This window comes from Trichechus manatus, unplaced genomic scaffold (assembly GCF_000243295.1).
Source record: "Trichechus manatus latirostris isolate Lorelei unplaced genomic scaffold, TriManLat1.0 scaffold00028, whole genome shotgun sequence".
In the NCBI taxonomy this organism is placed as follows: Eukaryota; Metazoa; Chordata; class Mammalia; order Sirenia; family Trichechidae; genus Trichechus; species Trichechus manatus.
The window spans coordinates 7,335,279-7,355,459 of NW_004443964.1; the positions used below are offsets into that span (position 1 = coordinate 7,335,279).

General features: G+C 54.7%; 2 protein-coding genes across 2 annotated transcripts; both read right to left on the reverse strand.

Moving 5' to 3' along the window:
* Positions 1 to 631: 631 nt before the first annotated feature.
* On the reverse strand, positions 632 to 10,786 carry OTOP3 (otopetrin 3). The gene is made up of 7 exons (XM_004374161.1): positions 10,744 to 10,786; positions 6,086 to 6,487; positions 5,861 to 5,997; positions 5,201 to 5,259; positions 4,810 to 4,928; positions 2,014 to 2,819; positions 632 to 846 (listed from the first exon to the last, which is right to left on the reverse strand). Exons 1-7 carry the CDS (start codon positions 10,760 to 10,762, stop codon positions 676 to 678), a joined length of 1,713 nt encoding a protein of 570 aa, XP_004374218.1. The 5' UTR covers positions 10,763 to 10,786; the 3' UTR covers positions 632 to 675.
* A 1,959-nt stretch (positions 10,787 to 12,745) lies between these two features.
* OTOP2 (otopetrin 2) lies at positions 12,746 to 20,181 on the reverse strand. The gene is made up of 6 exons (XM_004374162.2): positions 19,869 to 20,181; positions 19,111 to 19,247; positions 17,927 to 17,985; positions 17,346 to 17,479; positions 14,796 to 15,691; positions 12,746 to 12,916 (listed from the first exon to the last, which is right to left on the reverse strand). The coding sequence occupies exons 1-6, from the start codon at positions 20,179 to 20,181 to the stop codon at positions 12,746 to 12,748; spliced, it is 1,710 nt and encodes a 569-aa protein (XP_004374219.1).

Sequence of the window (20,181 nt, forward strand, 5' to 3'; positions counted from 1 at the left end):
GGGGACACGAGACCCCCTACAGGGCTGTCCCTCCCCAGCCCCCATACCCATGGATCAGACAAAGCAAGAGGAGGCCTGGAAACGGGACTGTCCCAGCCCCACTGCCCCGCCCAGAAGCCTGGCCCTTCCCACGGTACTAGGACCGGCAGCTCCGACCCTGGGAATAAATGCCACGAAGCCCAAGTGCAATCGATCAAACAAACAGAGTTTATGGCAGCGGGAGAGAGCTGTTGAACCCTGCCTGGCAGCTAATTAATGAGCTTGTTAGGGGACAGGGTGCAGGGGGAGCGTCCAGGGCATCCTGGGCCGCCAGTCCTTCCCACGGCAGGAGGCAGACCCTGAGGCCCGGCGGGGGGAGGGGCGCCCCTCTGCAAACTCCCTAGACTTGGCACTTTAGGTCTGACCCTCCCAGAGAGCAGCTGTGGGGCACCCTCGCCAGATTCCTCGGGTGCTGATTATGGCTGTACTGATTATGGTGGTGAAGCAGGTGGCAAGCCCTTGCCAGTCCTGGGCCTGGGCGTCAGGGTTTAGGCCCTGCCCTTGATCTCGGAGCCACAGACAGTGCCTTCTCCCCTCAGGGAGGCTCTGGGGAACTCGGGCTGGTCTCTGCCCTCCTGGAATGCGTCACCTGCCTGGACACCTCAGGTTCTGCCAGTGTGGGTTCCTCGGACAGTCTCAGGCCCCCAGGTAGACCTCCACCAGCCCCCCGACCGAGTGCATGCGGTAGAAGACGCCCAGAGGCAGGCCGAAGTTGACGATGGTGAACCAAGTCCGGTAGCCATAGAAATCCTTTTCCAGCCCGTTCTCAAACTCGGGGTGCATGCCAAATGCCGGCATCATCCACAGCTGTGGGAGGAGAGGAGGGTGTCAGCTTGGGGGATGCAAGCCCCACAACTTGCAGCTACTCCAGCACACCCCTATCTACCACCCCTAACCCATGGGTTTTCAGGGTGCGCTCCTCTCCCCCCACCTCCCCTTCATCCCAGCGCAAAGAAGGTTTCAGCTCTCCCCTGGGGCCAGCCTGACCTCCAGATGGACCCCGAGGCCCCAGATGCCACCAAGCCTGGGGTCCAGCAAGAATTCCCGGCGTGCAGGCTGCTCTGTCAAGCCAGGCTCCTCTGTGCTCTGCTCTCTGCTGGGCTTCATCCTCCTGCTAGTTACACCCCCCTCCCCTTCCTGTCCAAATTCTCCCCTCTCCTCAAGGCCCAGATCAAACCTCACCGCCTGCAGGAAGCTTTCCTCAGCCGCTCTGGCCCTCGCTTCCTTCTTTGGAAGCCTATTGCACTTAAGACCAATTTACTACCTATTCGTTGCCTAGACCAGGACTTGCACCATCTGGGGTGTGCTCCAGGGCAGTCATTACCAACTTGGGCTGCAGGGGCAGGCGACTCTGAGTTCTAGACCCAGCACTGCCACTTACAGGCCACGGGGCCTTGGGCAGGCCAAACAACCTCAACCTGTTTCCCTACCTGTAAAATAGGCATAATACTATCACATGGGATTACTGTGACAATTCAGTGAGGTGCTGAGGGCACGCATGGAGAAGGTTCAGGGGGACCTGGGACTTAGCAGCCACCAAATACTGAGCAATTATTGCCCATATCTTCTACTAGCAATTCTGTAGAACATCAGGCACTTTCTGATCTCTTCCTTTGACTGAATTCAGTGGACAATTTGGTAATTCTCTAACTGGTCTCCATGTGTCTCCCCAACTAGACAATAAGCTCCATGAAGGTAGGAATCTCGCATGTTTGTAAGGAGCACTAAGCTATGTGCTTGGCACATTCATTCATGCCAGATACCTGCAAAGAGCTGGGGTACACTCACTGCTCTTATGCGGTATCAGGTTCGTTGGAGAGAAGCACGTGTCCTTGACAATCAAAATGATAAGCCGATTGCCCTTTGGGCAGTCAATGCTCAATGCACGTACCTTGATCCGTCCCTTCCTGAGTGAGGATTTCTGGGGCCATGTGGCCAGTTCTGCCCTCTATGCCTCCCGGCCTGGCCACTCACTGTGATATTGCAGAGGATGAGGAAGAGTGAGATCTCCTTGAGCGCCCGCCGCTTCCAGTTGAGGTGGCTGTAGGAATGGATGTAGGCCAGCGAGACCCGCCGCAGGTCCTGGCCCAGCTCCAGCAGCGAGCCCCTGCGGGGCAGCTCAGCCTCGGGCTTACTCTCCAGAGCTGCCTCCCAGAGCGGGCGCCGGTGCAGGCCCTCAATGATGAAGAGGTTCTGGGTGATGTGCTGCAGGATGAGCAGCAGCGAGTAGGCCAGGATGAGGCGGTTGAGCAGCTCCTGCGGGTGAGTGGCCACGATAGCCACAATGGAGAAGTAGGCGACGCCCACCTGGCCCAGTGCCGCGCCCATCAGCAGCACCACATCCAGGCTGCGTGTGGGGTTCTTGAGCGTGTCCAGCTCTCGCTCCTCCAGCCCGTGGATGGCCGTGCCCGCCAGGCATGCCAAGCTCATGGCAGGGAGCACCGCAGCATAGAAGGCATAGTAGACGGTGAAGTACTGGCGCGCGATGGCCGGACCACTTGCCTGGATCTGGAAGACCACAAAGATGCACACGCCGGCCACCAGCGCCAGCACGCCCAGCAGTGGCCCGAAGATAGCCCCATGCAGGCGGAAGGGCGGGGTGCTGGGGTGGGGCCCTGCGTGGGATGCCACGCGGCGGCCCACGTTCTTCCACATGACGAAGAGCACAGCACAGCAGACGAGGCAGTACTCGGTGCCAAAGGGGTAGAGCAAGAGGTAGCCCTTCCGGAAAACCTCACACACCGTGACGTTGAGGCAGAGGCAGGTGTTGGTCTCATTGCCTGGGAGAGGTCCGGGCGGGAGAGGACAGACGTTCAGGTGGGCCAGCGGCGCAAATGATCCCCCCCCGGCACATGCCAGACGCGGAAGGGACCCAGCCCCTCATTTTACAGATGTGGAGACTGAGGCCCAGGGATATAAATCACAGGAGTACAAGAGGATTCAGGTGCCAGGCTTGAGTGAAGCATTTAAAACTTGATGTCCTTGGTGCCAAATGTCACCTCCACAAACCATGCATTGGGCACAAAGGCAAACCTATAACTTCACAATGGGGAGATCTGGCTGCTTCACCTGAACCCAGCGCTCAATCACAACGGCGCTCACCGCGGGGCAATGGGATGTCACATGTCTTCTGATGGGGCGGCATCAAAGCACCCAGCACCACCTGAGAAACACTGTCGCCAAAACTGCTTAACTTGAATCTAATCAAAGCTCTTGGCTGAACTCCCCATTTATAGGAAAGCGGGGACAGGAACAAGTCCAACAGCACCACGAGGATGCAATGTCATGAGGGAAAAAAAAGGGGGGGGGTCACTCTTTTAGATAAGGAGCCCTGGTGGTGCAGTGGTTAAGCGCTTAGCTGCTAACCGAAAGGTCGGTGGTTTGAACCCACCAGCTGCTCCGCGGGAGAAAGATGTGGCAATCCGCTTCCGTAAAGACTTACAGCTTTGGAAACCCTGTGGGGCAGTTCTACTCTGTCCTGTAGGGTTGCTGTGAGTCAGAATTGACTTGACAGCAGGAGTCTTTTTTTTTAAGTACTCTTAGAACAAAAGAGATTTAAAAGACCTAGTTACCAAACGCATTGTATGCCTTTGATTGGATCCTGGCTTGAACGAACCATCTATAAAGAAAATTTCATAAGCTAATTGGAGAAATTCAAATCTAGATTGATACAGATGATGTGGATAATGTTAAGGGATGTTGTTAAAAATTATAATAGCATTGTGGTCCTGTGGGAAAATATTTATTTTAGAGATACAAAATCAATTTTTATTAATATAACCTTTATACTTTTTTATTAATATAGAATTTTATAGTTTGATTTTTTTGTTAATAAAAAATGGTGTCACTTGTCAAACATTCTCTCTGCACAGTTTTTCTGGAAAATATATCCAGGGTATTCGGAATACACACAGTCAACAGGTGTGCCTTGCTTTATACAATGGGCGTGCAAATGCGTGAGTGTGCCGGAAGGGCTTGGCTGCAGACAGGTCACAATGGTGATGCCACCTGGGGGGTTGTATACACAGGTGTGGTGGCAACCAACCCTACAGATGGCAATGTTCCCACGTGCATTTACGGGATATGACATCTAAGGGGTGGACTGTAGATGTAGGAGAGGGACTGAGCACATGGAATAATCTGGGGAGTTATCTGCCTGGAAATCCCTCCTGATATGTCTAGGCATCTCAAATTGTATTAAGAAGACATTCTTTACAGTCCTCAAGGCTTTTGTTCCTGCAAAGAAAGTGCAAATACCACGGGTGGGGTGCATACCTAAAGCACTTATCAGCGAATAGCTCAACTGAGATTAGTGGCTAGCTCACTGACAGCTAGAGCGACACCTGCGGTGGGTTGCAGGGTGTCAGCGCCTGATGGGGGAGGCACAGAATAGGGGCAGGGGGACAGGTGCCATCGGAAAACTGCATCCAGTTTTCTGGTTATCTATGACCCAGCCTCCGTAGTTTGTCCCAACTCTGTACACTCACGTGCGCGTTTGAGGGAGTGTAGCCCTGGTGGTGCAGTGGTTAAGAGTTCAGCTGCTAACCAAAAGGTCAGCAGTTTGAATCCACCAGTCACTCCTTGGAAACCCGATGGGGCAGTTCTACTCTGTCCTATAGGGTTGTTATGAGTCGGAATCTACTCGACAGTTTTTTTTTTTTGGTTAGTGTGTGTGTGTGTGTGTGTGTGTGTGTGTGTGTGTATGTGTGTGTGTGGGGGCGGTGGATGGTGGAGGGTCAGGTGGGGATAGTTCTGGCCTCCTCTCTGTACCTGAGAACTTCTCCATGAGGGCGCTGAGCTCAGCCTCGATCTCGTGATGCATGGAGTCATTGGTGACGGCCAGAACCCACAGCAGCAAGTTTGTGGCCAGGGTCAGCATCAGGCCACACCTGGACGAGGTGACACACTCAGCCACACAGCCTGGCTGGCTGTCTGGTGCCCAATCCCACCACCAAGTGCTATTGGGGGACCACTCACTCCTCCCAAAGCCAGATCCCATTACTAGGGCATTATGACTTCAGGATACATGGCCCCTGGGACCCATTCTCAGACTGACCCCCACCCCTGGGCCACTTTGTCCAGGGAGACTGTAGAGGACAGGCAGTAGGGAGAATAGGGAGCCCCAGGAGGTTCTAGAGGGAGAGAAGCAGCCCCATCTTACCTAGTGAGGTTGGTCTGGACCTGAACACAGTCCTTACAGTGTTTCCAGAGCACCCAGGTCTGAAAGAGAGAAAGCCTTGAGCCCAGGGGCTGGGGGTGGTAGGACCAGGGTGTGAGTGTGTGCTCCTATTGCGTGTGTGTATTTACAATGGATAAGACAGTGAGAAGGCTTGGGCTGGAATCTTGGCTCCACCCTTTCCTTGCTGTGTGGTCTTGGGCCAGTGACCAAACATCTCTCAGCCTCAGTCTCCTCAGCTTCTAAAAGGAGCCAAAAATACCTACCGATCACGGGAATGCCTACTTGTTGGGGAAATAAAAAAGAACACAACCAGAACTTGGGAGAGAGTTAGACATCATTATTAAAAGTAGATGTGTATTTATGTAGATTATATGCAAGTACGGTTAGGTAGATGTAGTTACGGGTGTCTGCATTTCAGTTACAAGGTGTCTGCGTGCAGATGCGGGTATATGTAGGTGTGTGTGCACGTGGGTACATGGAGGCAGGCATTTGTGCGGGCGTGCGGTGTGTGTGTATCCACTGGGGCCTGTAGGTATATACCTGTGTGGCTGCTTCTAGCTACAGGTGGGGTGCGTGTGTGCATGCGCTCATGGGTAGATAGGGTGTGTGTCCTGCTGCATGGGGATGAGAGAGGCCTGTTACCTGGATGCTGATGAAGACGATCTCGATGACAGGGAAGACAAGCTCAATCTGGGACTTGCAGTGGAGGTGGCTCACGTTGTAACCCACATGGAAGACATTGAGGAAGACGGTGCAGCTGCTGAACAGCACCAGGGAGCCTGCCAGGCCAGGCGGGCGTTGGCACCTCCCCGGGAACCGGGTCTCCCGTCCCACCCGTCTCCACCCACCCAGAGCCCCGACACTCACCCCGCACCCAAACAGGTCCGGCGTGAGGGTCCTGGTAGAGCACGGCGTGTGGCCGGCGGGTAGTGAAGGCCACGTAGTAGAGGAGCCAGAGGAGGGAGAGGACCTTGAGCACGACCAGCAGGAGCCACACGTCACCCAACGTGACAGCCACGTTGTTGAAGATCATGCTGCAGATGAAGGCGCTGCCCAGGAACACCACGTTGAGGGCCAGGAGCCCAGAGAAGAGCTGCCCCGCCTTCTGGGCCTGTCGGTCCCGCCGCAGCAGCAGTGAGAAATGTCGCACTAGCCAGGACTTCTGCTTGGGAGGGGCTTGGACCCCTGTGTCCACCCCGTTCTCCTTGGCCGGGGCTGCTGCTGTCTCCTGTGCTTCTGCAGAGGACTCGGGTGGAGCCTCAGCGGGGCCTGGGGAAGGAGAGAGGGTCCAGTGTTGCCTGCTAAGCTGTCCTGGGTTCAATTCCACCCCTACCACCCGCTGGCTCTGTGTCCTAGGGTGAGCTATGCAACCTCTCTGGTTGGGACATCGGAAATAATGGCAGCTGCCCCATCTACCTTACAGGACCCAAGGAGGGTCAAACAGACCAGGGGACATGGAACCCCTTTGTGCTGCAAATAAACATTGCAGCCGGCTTGAGGACCACACCCTCCTTTGAGCTGGGCCACCCCACTTCTCACCTCAGTCATTCTGCCTGATCCTAAGGTGGGATAATAATGTCAGTTAAGGAACTGGGGGCATCTGCACAGCGCCAGGACACCAGGACTTTTCAGGACCAAAAGGCAGCTTGTGCCCCACTGTCTCCCGGGAGGAATTTCACTCCTGGGACCAGGCAAGGCAAGTAGGTGTCCTTCCTTGATTTGACTCTGATTAGTTGTGTTTTCCTTGCCTAGAGTGTTGTGTTGAGAAGGATCTTAAGGCTGAGTCTGCGCAGAGTGGGGAAGAAGGCTGTGATCTGAAATAATACTCTGTTTATGAGTACACATGAGTGTACATAACAGTGCTTTTAAAACGTTTAAAAAAATCACCTGTGTAAGACCAAATGGTCAACAATTACTTTAAAACAAAGATGAGAATGTAAGGGGGCAGGGAAACTAGATTAATGGGAACAGAACAACCAGAACGAAATAATGAGAACGTTTATGTATAGTAGAGAACGTAACCAATGTCACTGAACAACTAGTGTAGAAATTATTGAATGGGAACCTAAACTGCTGTGTAAACCTCCACCAAAAACACAATAAAATATTATTTAAAAAAAAAAAAGAAGTTCTAGAAGGAGACCTACCAGATTCACAATAGGATCTCTGCTGGGGAAGGATAAAGGTACAGGATTGGCGATGGTGAACTTTTCTTTAGCTTTTATGTCATAGGTTTTTAAAACATTAACACATTCCGTATGTAATTAAAATTAGCTTTAAAACATAACAAAGGGAAAAAGTTCTGGGATTGATTTGCAATGTCCGCCATGAGCATGGAGGGGATGGAATCAGCTGGAATGCTGCACCCTTGACTTTCACAGAACTGACTTCCACCTGCACCCCTCCATATCCATGAGTGGCCAGCAAATCATGGGGAAATGATTCTTGACCCTTCCCTCTCCCTAAATGTCTCCTGCTGCTTCCTCAGCTTCCCCGAGCTTTCACGCAGGCCAGCCACTTTGTCACCCCTCAACTGGACCCAGATCATGGGCCACCGAATACCTGCGGGCCAGGCCCCCTGGCTCCGAGTCCAACACACCCTCCCCTTTGGCCTGACCTATAGGAGGTGCTCATTGCTGGAGGGACTGAGCCCTCAGCCCTAGAGGGCAGGGACAGCCCGGTGGTTCTGGGTGCCCTCCTGGCTGGGAGGCTTCTCCTGAGCTGAGCTGAAGCCTCCCTCCACACCCCTTGCTCCTCCTCAGACACTCTTCCTTGGCCCTGCCCCTGCCCTGCCCTCATTCCCAGATCCCTGGGCTCACTGTCCCCATTCTCCAGGCTGGAGGAGGCCTGCTTCCTAATGTCCACACCCTCAGAGAGTGGCACCTCCACCGCTACATCTCCTAGCTGGGAACACGGCTTCCTCCTTGCCTCTCCCCTCACCCCCCGGCCCCCTGCAGGCCCCATGCCTGTCCACTCCAGTTTATAAATCCCTGTTAGATTTTACTCGACCCCAATGACTACCCTAGTCCAGGGCACCCTCCTCTCTTGCCTAGACTTCTGCTAGAGGATCCGACTGGTTTCCCTGCCCTTTGTGCCTCTTCCCTACTTGGAGCCCTACAAAGACAACCAACTGCCCTCAGTATAAAGTCCAAACTCTCCAGCATGGCCCCCCGCAGCCTTCCAAGTGAAACAAGACAGTGTATGTACAGGGCTAAGCACAGGGCCCACCCACAGGAAGTGCTCAAGGCAGGGGGAGCTGCTGTTGCTTTCTGGTTGGCCTTGACTTACCTCTCCCGCACTGTCTTCTGACCCCATTGCCTGTCCACAGGCCAAGCCGTTCTGCTGCAGAAACCACAATGCCCCCTGCTTTCACTCCCCTCCCTGTCTCTGCCCACACCCCTCCTGCCTAAAACACCTACCCCCCTTGCCCCTCGTCCTTCTAGGCTCAGCAGACACCTCCTCTCCTCTAGGCGGCTTTCCCAGACCCACTGCACCAAGGCTGGGTGAGGTGCCCCATCCTGGGGCCCCCATGGCATGCTATCTCCCTCTATTTTTTAAAATAATTTATTTTATTTTTTGTTGTTGTTGAGAATATACACAGCAGAACATACACCAAGTCAACAATTTCTGCATGTACAATTTAGTGACATTGATTACATTCTTCAAATTGTACACCCATTCTCACCCTTCTTTTCTGAGTTGTTCCTCCCCCATTAACATAAACTCACTGCCCCCTAAGGTTCCTTTCTAATCTTTTGAGTGGCTGTTGTCAATTTGATCCCATATAGATAGATCTTAAAAGAGCACAGTGCTCAGGGCAGACATTCTTTACTAGTTAAGCTGAACGATTGTTTGGTTTTGAGAAGACTTTAGGGAATATTTTTGGTTTAAGGTTTAAAGATTATCTCAGGGCAATAGTTTCAGGGGTTCATACAGCTCCTTGGGGGCAGAGACCAGGTCCTGCAGAGGCTAGCACAAGCATGACACTCAACTGGTATCTGCTGACCGACTCTAGCAGTTTCTGGGGAACTTTCAGCACTGGACCCGTGGACAGAGACCCTGCCATTGAAACTTTCCATCCGGATTCGCAGTGGAGAAGTTCCGGACGATCTTTATCTTTTCCTTGGAGGCTTTCCAGCCCAGGTTGAGCAAGTGCTAGGCTCACTGGGTGCCTCCCCGCAGCGCCAACTGCTCCACCTTGCCTTCCCCCAAATCTTCCCCCTCCCCCGCCCCTAGGCAGGATGGCCTAATAATTAACCCCTTGACTTTGAGTGGACTGCAACTCACAGCGACCCTATAGGACAGAGTAGAACCGCCCCATATGGTTTCCAAGGCTGTAGTCTCTAACGGAAGCAGTTTGTCAAATCTTTCTCTCGCTGGAGCCGCTGGGTGGGTTCTAACCACGGACCTTCGGGTTAGTCCAGATTCTGTCACTTACTACTTTTTTGGTCTTGGACTAGCCACTTAAACTTCCTGTAAAATAGGTTTAGTAAGTATACCTAGAACTATGGACTAATACCTGGTCCATAGTAGATGTTCAATAAACATTTCTTGAATGAATTAATGCGTAACACCTAACTCATAGGGATTTTGTCAGAATTAAATGATTTAATTCAAGGAAATACATGTAGAACAGGGCCTGGCACGCAAAAAGCGCTCAGTGTTACTGTTTGTTTATTATCTTCCAGTTCTTTCAAGATCTGGAAGGGGTGGGGTTATTGATGAATTCCAGAGGCGGTTTTTGCAGGCCCAGAGGGGACACTGGGGAGCAGGGTTCCGTATCCTCTCCTTCCAGGGTCCTGGACCAGGCAGTATCCCCACCCTCCACTCCCGAGGGCCAGCGCTTCAGGGCAGCTAGGGGAGCAAACTGGTAATTCTGTCCGCGGTGGGAAGAGGGGGCACGTAGGGTCGAGGGCACCTGGGGCTGACAAGGAGCAGTCTGTGCCCCTGGCACGCCCCTCGGCGCGACGCCAGGCCAAGGGAGGGCCGGACGCCAAACTGGTTTATGGGTCGCGGTTTGAGGCGGGTGATGAAAGCCGCGGAGCCGTCGGAGCGCGGCGCCGGGCCAGGCGCGCAGGGCTAGTTCCAGAGGAGGCTGCTGAGCGCGGGTCGGGGAGATTCGGGGTTTCTTCGGAGTTACCGAGGGTCTTCAGGGCCCCGGACAGCCCCAGCCCGGAGCCAGGCAGCCCCAACCCCGCGCCCCTCCTCCCAGCTATCTGGGTTGCTGCTCCCCAGCCTAAGCACTCCCTTTCGGCCTTGTGCGGTCGCGCGTTCTGCTGACCTCCGGGGGCCTGGGTCTGCGGAAAAGAGGGCTGGGGGCAGGGGCCAGAGCTGGGATCTCGGGGTTGGCCTCCCTCCCAGTCATGCCTCAATCCTCCGTCTCGCCCCAATCCCTGCAGCGCCTGGTCTCTGAACTTGGCTTTGGGGTGAATGTGTGTGGGCAGTGGAGGGAGGAGGCTTGCCTGGAATGTTACCCCTGTGGTCCAAGGCGCTCCTGGCCCCAGCTGCGGGCTGGGCAGCCTTACCTGAGGCCTGGGAGGGCATCGCCACCGGCTACCCACCGACTGCAGAGCAGCCGCGCGTCGGTCCAGGTGAGGCCCCGCGCCCCGAACAATGCCCCGACGGCCTCTCCGCGCGGCGTGATTGCGCAGCCGCCGCTCGGCCTTTGTGGCCCATCGATTTTCCTGTTGACTTTGAGAATCTCATTAACTCCTCGTTAATTACCCCGCCGGGGACGCCGGCCCGTATCCCGCAGCCAATAGCGCGGCGGCTGGACGGGCAGGCGGGGCAGGAGGCGGTGATGGCGCGGGGCCTGGAGGCCCCGGGGCGGGCCTTGTGCTGGAGCCCAGCCTCCCCGGTGGGGTGTGAGACACTGTCCTGAGGCCCACAGTAAAGGGCTCGTGGGGTTCAGGCCACACTTTCCTCTGGCTGTCAGGCTGGGACTGGACAGCCTCCGAGGTCTGGGGTCACCTTTTCCCGCACCCCACCTAGCACCTGGGTGGGACTATTAGCGGAAAGGTTGGCAGTTCAGACCCACTCAGACACGCCTCGGAAGATAGGCCTGGCGATATGCTTCCAAAAGTTTACATTCTTGAAAACGCTATGGAGCGAAGTTCTGCTCTGCACACATGGGGTCGCCAGGAGTCAGAATCTACTCCATGGCCGCTAACAACAAACCTGGCCTTGCAGGGCGCCTCCGCCTTTCTGCCTGAAGTCAAACGGGAACTTGGGGCGGAAGGACCCAGGCAGAACCCCATTCTGACACGCAAGAGGCTGAATAGGGTGGAAGGCCACGCCCTGGGGCTCTCCCCAACACCCACCTGTGGCCTCTGAGACCCAGCCCACCTCAACCTGCTGAGGGGCCAAGCCATACTCTCCTGGAAAGTCTCCTATGCTCCAGGAGGGGCTGCCCCCACCCTATTGTCTTCCACTCCCGCCCCAAATGCCGCCTCCCCCACAGCCTGTCCCCCTTTACCTGTCTCTGGCTGGCCTCTGTCTTCCTCCTTTTCTAGCTGAGGCACCCTCTTGTCAACCTCTCCTGACCCTCTGACCGCTCAGTACTTTCTGCAGTGTAGATTAGGGTTCTGGAGAGGAGCCTCAGGGCCTCGGGGGAGTGGGGTGGTGGGTCAGGGTCTGAATGCCCCAGTTCCTCTTAAACTAGAATAGTCCTGTTTATCTCTATGCTATAACCTTGGGTCCTGAAATAGTTTATTTGAGGGGGAAAATGTTCTGCTGCTTGAAAAAAAAGTTTGAAAATTATTATTTATAGCGGAAAGGCTCTGCCACTGTTTAGTTGTGTGACCTTGGAAAAGTCACTTCCCTTCTCTGGGCCTCAGTTTCCCTCTTTTAAAACGTGGTGGTTGGACTGGGTCAGTGCTTCCTCACCTTTTTTTTGTGTCATGGAACACATAAAAAAAAGAAAAGAAAAGAAAAGAAAAAGAAGCTAATATGCATATGTCACTCTGGGGATAAAGGGAAGAGGAAGGTGGAAGCCTGGCCCGACCCCTCCCAGCCTCACCCAGTTACCACTGCTTAGCTAGTCTGTAATCAGACTTGGCTCATTCACTGGAAAGCTTCCCTTCCAGCTCTGTCCCCCAAGATCCTCTCCTGTGATCACCTCAGCAGGGGAAGTTGAGATAAGAAGTGGGGACAGGTGGATGAATCACTGGTTTATTGGTTCCCAGCTCCAAGCAGGACACTGGCCAGACCACAGGGCCAGGATTGGGGGTGGAGCCAGAGCCAGGGCTTCCAGATCTTGCCTGGTCCTAGCCACGCTGCAGGGAGAGACCCTGAGCCAGGGTCCCCTCCCCAGTTGCCCCATGTCCCAGGGCCCTTCTGGAGTGGGTGGGCATGTCCTGATTGTGATTTAAAAACTCATCCTGGAAAAATAACTTGTAAGTTCCGCGCTGGAGCAAGCAGGGAATGCGTAGTAATGTGGTGCAGACTCTGCAGCCTGGGTTCCATCACCAGGAGGGGCTCTGGGTGGATGCCTGAGCTGCCCCTCACCCAGTCGTGTCCCTGTTGGCGTCAGGACAGCACGTAGACCTCCAGCAGGCTGGAGACGGCGTGCATGCGGTAGAAGATGCCGAAGGGAAGGCAAATATTGACGATGGCGGCCCAGAGGGTGTAGCTGTAGAACTCCACCTCCAACGTGTTGCTGAAGTGAGGCCGGGCGCCAAAGGCAGGAATGATCCACAGCTGTGCGGAGAGAGGGGTGCGTCAGGACCCGGCTGGACTGGCATTCACCGGGTCACTTCTGTGGGCTTTGCTGGGCCGAGACGAGGTGTGGACCCCAGTGCTCTAGTTCGGTGGGTAGCAAGGGCTGGGTGTTACTGAGGGGGACCTCCAGCGTCTTGGACAGGGCCTGGCACTCGCTAAGGAGCTCAGGAAATTTTGGTCACTGAGCTTGCCCACCTCAGACTAGGGCTCTGCCATGGCCGCATCTCCCGCCCTCTTAGCAAGGCCCACTCATGGGACAGAGGAGGGGAGGAGAGGCTCTCAACAGATGATGTGAGAATTTGGTATAAATGGCTGAATCAGCAGCTCTTTCCTGGAGAGAGGCGTGTGCAGATGTGGTGGTAGTATCAGACAGGCCCAGGGTAGCCAGTTCAGGGTCCAGCCAGATGGCTACTCACCGCCCCCCCAACCTTCCATGAGCTCTGCCCCTCCCATCATGCCAGGGCTGAGAGAAGGGGGTGGAAACTGGAATCCTGCTTCATCTCTGGGGCATGAGGCAAAGACCAAAGGCTTCTAAGGTAGTGCTCCCTGGCCTCTCCACTTAACTGTGTGTCCTTGGGCACATCACTACCCTCTCTGAGCCTCAGCCTGTGTCCTACAAAACGGAAAGCTTTGGAGTGGACGCTCTCGGAGGTGATCCCAGATAACCTGGAGCAAAACAGCCTCCTGGAAGGTGACACCTGGCCTGTAGGAGGGGCCTGGTGGAAGGTAAGGGTGGGGCTGGGGGTGGGGCACCGAAGCTGTCTCAAGACCTATGAGGTTTCGAACCTTGCTGCTTACTGATAAGGTCAGAGATTGGTGACTATCCTTTTTTTTTTTAATAGCAAAGCTGACTTGGTTGGGAGGCTCCTTCCTGGGGTCGTACCCCATCTATGGGGACCAGGACTGCAGGAGAGGTTGCTTTTAATAGTCAGAGTGGGGACTTCACTGACAAGGCACATCAGTTAGGGCTGCTGGTGCCTCACATGCAGACCACATGGGGGATGTATCAACTCTAGGGATGTCCTGTATTGGGATATACTCACCCTAAGGATGCTTCTATATTGGGGGTATTTTTAATGGCAGGTTATAGCTAAAGGGGTTATTTTCATAGAGTTGGATCATCATGAGACGTGTTTTCTCGATTGGACACGTACCCACTTAATACGTGTTCCTATATTAGAGATTTTCTTCCGGGGGTTTATATCTACACTGGGGCATTTCTATATTGGGTTGTAGCTACACTAGGCATGCTTCTCTGTTGGGGTGTACTTTCACTAAGAGCATTTCTGCCTTGGGGTGTTTCCATATGGGTGAAGTCTGAAGCTATACAGAGGAGTTGCTCCTAGTAAGAGGCTTTGCTGAATCACGGGGCAGGAGGCAGCTGTGTAGACGCTTCCCTTCCCCATCAGCCCACCTCTGCTCATAGACACTCACACTTACGCTGGTCTCTGCTACTTCCTGAGGTTGCTCCAATTATTCTGAGAAGCAGCAGGTCACAAGTTCCCAGCAGCAGTCACACCTCCCAGGGGCCCCCACCCTCCGCATCAGCTCTCCCAGCTCCCCCTCACCCCCGCCCAGCCCCCACGACAGCATTCCCTGGGACTCCTATAGCTGTGTCCGCTGCCTAGATACCAGATGCTCGAGTTTCATTCTCTGTGTGTGCCCTGAGATGCTGGGTGCCTCGGGGCTGCACCCGGCCCTCTCTAAACCTGCTCCTCTCCTAGAAAGCTGGAAGATTCTCCAGGGGGCTGGCGGCAAGGCAGAGAAGCCTGCGTGATCAGACCTGAAAGAGCCTGATGAGACCCTGCCTCCGCCTCTCGCTGCCCCAGCCCACCCTCCTCTCCCCCCAGCTACTCACGATGACATTGCAGAGCAGGAGAAACAAAGAAATGTCCTTCAGGCACCGGCGTCTCCAGTGGTCCCTGGGGACCAAGGTGATGTCCACTGCTTCCTGAGGGCCTGCGGGGCTGGGGTCCACCAGCCTGGGAGTGGGTGGGCAGGCGGGTAAGCTGTGCAGGGCATCCGAGTTGGCAAAAGTCAGGCCATGGCAGGGCTCCTTGGGTGGGGTATCCTGAGGCTCGGCCCCTGGCGGGCCCCGGTGGAGGCTCTCGATGATGAACAAATTCTGGAAGGTATGCTGGGCGATCATGAGCAGGGCGTGGGTGAGGTTGAGGCCCCCCAGCAGGTCCCTGGGCATGCCCACCACCACGGCCACAATGGAGAAGTAGGAGATGGTGTACTGGCCCAGGGTGGCCCCCACCAGCAGGGCCACATCCAGGGTGCGTGTGGGGTTCTTGTGGTGGTCCATGGCCCGGCGGTCAAAGCGGTAGATGACCGAGCCGCCCAGGCTGACTAGGGTCATGAGCCCCAGGCAGACGATGTTAAAGCTGTAGTAGATGACCAGGGCCTGCTGGGTCTGGCCACTCTCCCCACTCACTCGTACCTCATAGATGATGAAGACGGCTAGCCCCACCACAAACAGCATCAGGCCCAGGACCGGGCCTGTGAAAAAGGTCTCCCGGAAGAGGCTGACCCGGGATGGCGTGTGGCCGTGGCTGTGGGAGGAGGCCAGCAGCCGGCCCACGTTCTTCCACATGACGTACAGCATGGTGGAGGCGAAGAGGCTGTACTCGATGTTGAAGGGATACAGGTAGAAGTAGCCCTGCTGGAAGATCTGGCAGATGGTTGCATCACAGGGGCAGGAGTCTCCTCCAACCGAGCTGCCTGCATGGGAACAGAGGGACACAGACTGAGCTGTCCTCCCACCTTCCTGTAGACACCCCACCTGAAGAACCTCACCCTCTAGACTGCAACCTTCCTAAGGGCAGGTCCCATCTGTCATATTCACCACTGTCCCCCAAACACCTTGCACGAGGTCTGGCACACTCATTTACTCCACAAATATTTATTGAGCACCTACTATGTGCCAGAGACTGAGAAGCACGTCAGTAGACACTAGCCAGTGCCCAGTTAAAAAAAAAAAAGCTGAACCATAGAACCACCCCACTCCATCCCACTCCATTCCATCACAAAAACACCCTCCATCCTTCCCCATCAGCCACAACCTCCAGCTCCCTAAGATAGATGAGGTTCTGGTGGCCCTCTTGGGAACCCTTCAAGTTCAAGCTTTCTTGCAGCTCCCCGCAACATCTGCTCTGCCCAGAAAGTGAGCTGCTGTGACCAGGTCCCTCCTGTGGCCTCCCGTCACTTTGGTTTGCCCACACCGATAGGCATCTTATCTTATATCCAGAGAGTGCCTTATCAAATACCTCTGGCTTTGACAACCATCTCTTTGGATTCCCAGGACTATCCCAGCTGGTTTTGCAGATGGAGAAACTGAGGCTCAGTGAGGTAAGGTGACTTGAGCAGTAGAGCTACTGCAAACAACCTTCTCCCAGCCCTGGGGCTGGCACCTCTCCACATGCCTTTTCCCCTCACCCCCTCGGCCCCACCATGCTAAGCTGACCGCCTCCCAGCTGGTTTAACCATCTTCTGGAATCCTCTGTAGGTACAAGGCACTGGTCCTTTCTTTCCCCTGCTGGACTGGGGTCTCCCTGAGGGCTGAGCCCTGTTTTCAGTTCCTGGATCCTGCCTACTGGGGGCGAGTGTGTTTTCAGTCAAGGTCCAGATGGACTTCATCATTTAGCCTGGTCCTGGCTAAGTGAGAAGTCTTAGAAGGAGTCCAGAGGACCAGGACCAAGGGGACTCTGGACCTAATTCTCCCTCAATATAAAAAACACCAAACCCATTGCTATTGATTCTGACTCATAGCAACCCTACAGGACAGAGCAGAACTGCCCCACAGGGTTTCCAAGGCTATAATCTTTACGGAAGCAGACTGCCACATCTTTCTCCTGCAGAGCGGTTGGTGGGTTTGAACTGCTGACCTTTCGGTTACCAGCTGAGTGCTTAACCACTGCACCACCAGGACTCCTGCCTGGCATATACAAAAAAAAAAAAAAAACAAAAACAAAAAACAAAAAACAAATCAAACCCGTCGCCGTCAAGTCGATTCAGGCTCAGTGAATTGCTGCTGTCACCATCATTATTTCTCTCCTTCTCCTCCCCCAGGCTCTCCCCATCTGATCCACGCTTCCGCTATTGAACCACTCTGCTTTTCCCCCAGCTTGATCACCCTTGCCCTTTCACCCTGTAACCTGAGTCCCTTCCTTCGTGGGCTGGAGACCTGGATAGTGGGATCAACGCTGTACACTCAAGGATGATGACAATGTCCCCTGATACTCCACTTTCTGGGTCACCTACTCCTATATGTCTTCAGAGATGGAGCCTTGAGCAGGAGGAGGTCCTGATGCCCACTTGTGCCTCCATGCCCTTGTGTGGCATGGAAATTGACTCTACAAACCCTCAAAGCAGCCACTGGTCAGGGTTAGTCAGGGGTGGGACTCACGGTCAGGGGCGAGGCGGGTGTGGCTGGTGTTGCTCTGAGCGCTGCTGTAGGAGTGGGCCTGGTGCACCGATTCATCCACCACGGCCGCCATCCATATGGCTAGGTTGGTGGTGAGCGTAAACATGAGACCACAGCTGTTTGGGGAGGGAGAGTCTTTGACTCATGGTGGGTCCCTGGCAAGGTGGAGGGTTGGGGAGCTATACCGACAGGTGGTGTGGAGAGTCGAGAAGGCAGCCAGGCCCCTGTTGTGACAGGGCAGCTGGGTTTGGAATGTACACTTAGCCTGGCCAGGATGCCGCCCAAGGGAGGGCCAGGGGATGCTCATGGTCTCAGGCCACTGCTGCTCGTTCCCCTAGGGGAAAGGGCACAACCACCCTCCCAACATGTGCATACACACACACACACACACACACACACACTGCACACAGGGGTGAAGTCTGGCTGACAAAGCAAGAGAGCCTAGCTGGCGTCCCACCCAGGGTGCAGAAAGGTGATCCACGGCCCAGGCTGGAAAGCCCTCCTCTCCTTCAAGGTGAGCCTGGCTCTCTGGCCCTGGCATTGAGCTGTGGGTGGGCACTCACCGGGTCAGATCCAGGTGGACATGAATACAGTCTTTAGCAGAGACCCAGAGAAAGTAAGTCTGTATTGAGAGAAAATGGTACCATTTACTCTGTACAAGGACTAAACTCTGGATAGTCCATGGCCATGCCGAGCACTGAGGTCTCTCTACCCAAGAGCCTTACTCTAAGTTACCAAGTTTATTTTGCTTTATGACATGAGATGGGGAGTACTCTCCCTATTCTATGGAACAGTTAGTATAAAATGATGGTTCTCTGTTCTTGAAGGCTTTGCAAAATGTCACCTGCAACTCTGTAGTCATGCGCTGTTTTATTTTGATTTGGGGTGGGGGTGGGGGTCAAGTAGAGCTTTGACTATGGAATTATCTCTTCCTGGGAGCAAGGCCAGCCTGATGCTACGTCCTGCTTAAGGTAGAAAGAGTCTGGTGGCTTCTCACCTCCCTTCCACAACATCCCCTGTCCCCATCCTCGTTCTCTGTCCCCTGCAAGGCCTGACTCCCCTCTGGCTGCCAGTGAATCCCTGCTATGGTACTGGCTGATGTGAGGTGTCTGTGTTTTCATTGTACCTGAGCATTTTCAAACACTTAACGTGTAAAAGACTAAAACTCTGTAAATGCCATTGTCATAGGGTGTTGAACAGTGGTTGGGCAGCTGGAGGGATGTTTTAGCGGAGGGCACCATACTTGTGGTCATTCTGGTCATCATACTGGGCTGTGGTCTTTTCTGGCCACATGTAAGACCAATCCTGCCTCAGCTCCATCTGACCATATTTCAAAGCATTGCTTATGTAGAAAATAAAAAATATATATACTTGAACTTGTTTGGAAAATCCCAGCCACAGGATACCCTCCTCCCTGAGATGGTTGCCTTCCATGGGCACCCAAGGGAGGCAGGCCAGGTTCTAAGAGACAGAGGTGGCTGTCACACCTTGCACTTGGTAGGTATTAACTATTGGCACTGCTTAGGTTGAAATGAAATTGCAGGGCCCCTAAGTAGGTGCTCACATTTGGACATTACTTCATTTCCAAGTGCTTCCGGATGTATAGACTCATATGATCCTCACTTCAGTCCTATTCCCACTGTACCTAATTGCTCAGGGTAGAAGGGGGAGTGGAGCTCAGTTCTCCTGACCCCTTGCCAAGTGCTGTCTCCCTTCTACCACACCCAAGGACACTCCTTCCACCCACCTGGACAATGACAAACACAGCCTGGATGAGGGGGTGCAGGATCTTGATGGCAGATTGGCACCCAAAGGAACTGGAGTAGTAGCCAGTCTTGAAGACATCCATGACAAGAGTGCAGATACCAAACAGCACCAACCCACCTGGGAATCAATGAGGAAATCAGAGAGGCAGGAGAAAAGGCTTATCGACAGCTCGCCCTTCCTGGTGGCCCTGAGGATGGATGCCTAGATAGATGGGTAGACAAGTGAGTGGTTGGCTGGTTGGGTGGATGGATGGATGAATGAGGTGGGTGGAAGGATAGATGGATGGGTGGGTGGGTGGACTGGTGGTTGGGTAGATGGATGGGTGGGTGTATGATGGAATGGGTGGATGGATAGATGGATGGATGGATGGATGGATGGATGTCCTATTGAGCTCCCATCTCTCTGCTTTGGGGCTGCATAGATAAGGGGAAGGGCCCTGGCTGGACTCTTCCAGTTGCTACTGCCTGTTGTTCTCTGCTCTCCATCCAAAGCTCTCCCATGACCACATTTCTCTAATCTTTAGTCGGGCAAAGAAGTTCCCCTCCATCCCTCTATTCATCCCTCCTCCAGGAGCTTTCTCTTTCTCTTCTCCAACTGCAGCCCACCTCACCCTTGCCACATCCAATCCTCCTAAAGGAACTTCTCACCCCTCTACCTGGACGTGCAGTTCCTCCAAGAGCCCCAGTCTCCAGCTCCCGGCCTGGCCCACCCCACCGCCACCCTCACTTCCCCTGGCACCTCGGAGCCAGATGGGGCCGGCGTGTGGGTCGCGGTAGGGGACGGCGTCGGGACAGCGCCCAGTGCGCAGCAGGTAGAAAAGGATCCAGAGCGCGGCGAGCAGCATCATGGTGGTGAGCAGCGCGAACACGTCGGTGTCGTACACGGCCACTTTGTTGAAGGCACCGCCGCTGATCAGCGTGCAGGCGAGGAGCAGCACGTTCACCGCCAGCAGCACCGACAGCAGGCGGCCGCCCTTCTTCCACACCTCGCGGGGGCCGGGCCGCGGGGCTGGCGGGCTCTCCTTGGGGCCTGGAGCCAGCTCCTCGGACAT

What these genes read in the sequence shown, in the direction of transcription:
- OTOP3 (XM_004374161.1), bottom strand. An exon ending in CGGACCTGTTTGGGTGCGGG is followed by an intron (nt 5,998 to 6,085) that starts GTGAGTGTCGGG and finishes CTGGCCTGGCAG; the next exon opens with GCTCCCTGGTGCTGTTCAGC. An exon ending in GTCCAGACCAACCTCACTAG is followed by an intron (nt 4,929 to 5,200) that starts GTAAGATGGGGC and finishes CACCTCGTCCAG; the next exon opens with GTGTGGCCTGATGCTGACCC.
- OTOP2 (XM_004374162.2), bottom strand. Translation starts at nt 20,181, where the DNA reads ATGTCCGAGGAGCTGGCTCCAGGCCCCAAGGAGAGCCCGCCAGCCCCG. An exon ending in CACCCGCCTCGCCCCTGACC is followed by an intron (nt 15,692 to 17,345) that starts GTGAGTCCCACC and finishes GTGGGAGGACAG; the next exon opens with CTCAGTCTGTGTCCCTCTGT. An exon ending in TCCTGCTCTGCAATGTCATC is followed by an intron (nt 12,917 to 14,795) that starts GTGAGTAGCTGG and finishes CTCTCCGCACAG; the next exon opens with CTGTGGATCATTCCTGCCTT.